Here is a 3,423-nt window from a genome sequence, read left to right on the forward strand (position 1 = left end):
ATGAACTAAGGCAAAAGATGGTTAATGTTAACAAATAAGCATATGAATTCCATTTTGTTTTGTGTTTGACAAAAAGAAAGTAACAAATTTTTATATACCCTGTCGGAACAAAGTATTGGCACAGCAATTTTTTCGCAATATATACAACCATTTTCATTCTAATATTTTTCCGCTAATTTTTTATAAAAATGTGGTTTCATTCTACGGCAAAAACATTAAAATATAATTCCTAAACTTTGTGCAAAACGCGCGAAAATTCAGCAATTTTTCATCAAAATTTTCAACTTTTTAATCAACATCATCCTTTGCTTCTCCAAGTCTCTTCCTTTTTTTGTTGTTTTCCACACATAAAGGAGTGGCAAAGGCATGATTGCGTTTTTCAGCCACTACATTAATATCGCCGTGGTCAACATCTTCAGTTGTTTCTACTTCCTCGTAGTGGTGCACATCAGATTCCTTTATTTCGAAGTTTGCGGTGTGTTCCAAATGCTGGACTGGTCGAACATACGGCAAAACAAACTCCAATATGTCTCGAAAATAGTAGGGCTTCTTAGCTTTTGCCGAAGAACCACTGGGAGACGGTTTTAAACTCCGGACAAATCCATTCCGTATATTCTTCCATTTCTCCTTACATTCTGCCCCTACAAATAAATTAAAATAAAATTGTTTATAGTCTCGTCGTGGTTTGTGGATCAAATTAGAAGTTCAAATGGTAAACATATTTTTCTTTTGTTTCAGTGCTTAAATGTAAGCGCCGATAAATATTGTATATTTCAACCACTTTTCTATGCATATGTACATACCTGACCATTTCATCACTTCAGCAATCTCTGACCAAGCTTTTTCCGTTAAATCCTTTCGAGAGCATTCCTTCAGCGTGATATTATAAATGAGGGGATATTTTTCTATTAATTGCACGAATTTTATCGTTTCGTCCGTCATTTTTACAACGCCATACGCCTCGTGTGCAGACTGCCTTAGTTTTGCCCGGCGTATTGTTATTGCGCACGGTAAATCCATTTATTTGGGACATTAGGTAGGTCGGCTTTTTTGCGAGATAAACTGTGGTGATAAGCATAGCAAGGAGGTGGGATTTTTGTGAAAGTTTGGTGAGATTACACGAAATTCAGGTGAGAGAATTCTGATATTTTGTGAAGTGTGTAGCTTGGTTGATGCCTCTCTATTTTGTTTAGTAGCATTCAAATATAGTGTACATTAGGCAGGGTCGCATTTTGTATTTGTGGTATAAAGTTTGGTTTGGTATTTTGAATATTAATCTTTTTTCCTTTTTAATTTTTTTTTGCAGCAGGAACAAAAGGAGGATTTTTTTCCTTGGTGGTTCGGGGCGGCGTGATAACGGACGGTCGGGGTATACCTCAATACGTACATACATATACATTAGATGCCTTATTTTCTCCATACATTTTGCTAAAGTATTTCAGATCCTCCCTCCGGCAGCATAATATGAAAATAGGACGCTAAAGACCTTACAAAATGAAAAAAAAAAATCATTATTGCAAAAACTGAATGAGCTACTCCGAAAACCGCGATTTATAAGACGGTTTTGCTATAACTTTAGATCCTTAAGGCCTGTATGGAGCTCTCAAGAAAACGGTCAAGAAAAATTTGCCATTATTTCGTGTGTGTGTCCAAGGAATTTTGACATCTGATACTTCACCAGCCTGTTGCCTCACTTTTTCCTCAAGAAATAATGGAACGGGCATATATTTCTGTTGCAAACCTGGGTTGCCTTGTGCTCCTTTTTCACAAAAAACTTTAGAAAACCGTAGTAGACAGCGTAGCAAATTTCTTAAGAATTGCGTACTGCCTCAAGAAAATCTTACAAAATAAAATTTCTTAGGCATTTCTTGTACGTCATTTTGTATGGAATTTTTGCTTTTCTTGAGAACTGCATACAGGCCTTATGACAACACATTCATCTTACACAAGAAAGAAAAAAATATATCCAACCTCATGAAGAATAAGCCGCTAAAGCGATTGGCGTACTCAGTTTTTTAATAAAACTAACCAAAACGATACCCACACGGCCTAAATTGACAATTTAGTACTATTTTTCACGAATTTTATTCGTTAGGATTTTCCAGATAGTAGTAATTTTTCCAAAACTAAAATATTTAAAATTGTAGCAAATTTAATGTAGTTTTTAAAAAAGTGAACAGATTTTAGATCGAATTATATTTGAACTAGTAAATTAAGCTTTTTTCTTAACAGCGGTCGTCCCTCGGCAGGCAATGGCAAACCTCCGAGTGCATTTCTGCCATGAAAAACAGCTTCTCATAGAAATACAATCTCCGTTCGCAGTCGGCGTAAAACTGTAGCTTCCTCCTCTTTGTGTGACAACATCAAGGCGCACACCACATATCGGAGGAGAAGCTCGGCCAAACACTAACATATGTGTATGCGCCACTCTAAAAAAAAAAAATTTGGCTTAAGTGAAGCCATGTTGAAAACCACTTTCAAACTTGACAAACATCGTCAAAAATTCAAAAGCCAAAGCAGGAGTGGATAAAACTGTCGTATTGTGGAATACTTTAATCTATATGCACGACTGATGATAACATTATTATCCTACATAATCAAAAAAATAGACAATATTGATGCAAGCGATAATGGAGAAAACGACAAGGACTAGTAGTTCCTTCCTAATTGGTAAGTTTCATTAATTTAATACATATAAAGAAAAGTTCTCTTAATTTTAACTACAGAGAAAAAACACTGCGCAATTTCTCGAAACCAGCGTTGCCTACTCGGGAGCACGTTCTGCGTCGAGTAATTCACCTTCGTTTAGAAGACAATTTAACAGTAATGAAATTATTGTTGTAAATGATATGGCCGAAAGGGCAATAAGTATGGCAACAAAGTTAAATGAAAAAGTAACCACTTCCGAAACCGAGAAACAGATGGGTTTTCAACACGTAGAGGCGCAGCAGAAAGTGTTTCCCTACCTAGCATCCAAAAACGACATTATTAAAAAGGAGGAGTTGCAAGAAGACGATTCGAAATTTCGAAAATTTTATAGAAGGTCGAAAGACACGTTTAAAGATTTAGTTTTTCTTCTAAAACCTGCTATTCAAAAGCAAAATACCAACATGCGCGAATGCATTGGTCCTGAAGAAAGAATAATGATAACGTTAAGGCAAGTAAACACTTTTATATATTTATATGTTTTTTTTTATTGACTGTCTTCCCTTCGTTTCTTTGTTTCAGGTATTTGTCTACTGGGTGCACGTTTTCTGCCCTGTCTTTATATTTCCAAAACGGCGTACCATTGGATTAATTGTAGAAGAAACCACAAAAGCTATATGGAATTCATTGAAGGGGTCCTACATGCCGTTACCGAATGAAAATGAATGGAAAAAATTTAGCGAAACGATTTTCTGATGTATGGCAGTTGCCAAACTG

General features: G+C 35.8%; 1 protein-coding gene across 1 annotated transcript; it reads right to left on the reverse strand.

Annotated features, from left to right (window-relative positions):
- Positions 1-234: 234 nt before the first annotated feature.
- On the reverse strand, positions 235-1,632 carry LOC118749194. Its single transcript, XM_036483982.1, has 2 exons — positions 804-1,632; positions 235-641 (listed from the first exon to the last, which is right to left on the reverse strand). Exons 1-2 carry the CDS (start codon positions 1,018-1,020, stop codon positions 289-291), a joined length of 570 nt encoding a protein of 189 aa, XP_036339875.1. The 5' UTR covers positions 1,021-1,632; the 3' UTR covers positions 235-288.
- Between the last annotated feature and the right edge of the window lie 1,791 nt (positions 1,633-3,423).

The sequence above is a fragment of the Rhagoletis pomonella genome, unplaced genomic scaffold, assembly GCF_013731165.1.
Source record: "Rhagoletis pomonella isolate Grant_MI unplaced genomic scaffold, Rhpom_1.0 Rhpom_scaffold_00001, whole genome shotgun sequence".
In the NCBI taxonomy this organism is placed as follows: domain Eukaryota; kingdom Metazoa; phylum Arthropoda; class Insecta; order Diptera; family Tephritidae; genus Rhagoletis; species Rhagoletis pomonella.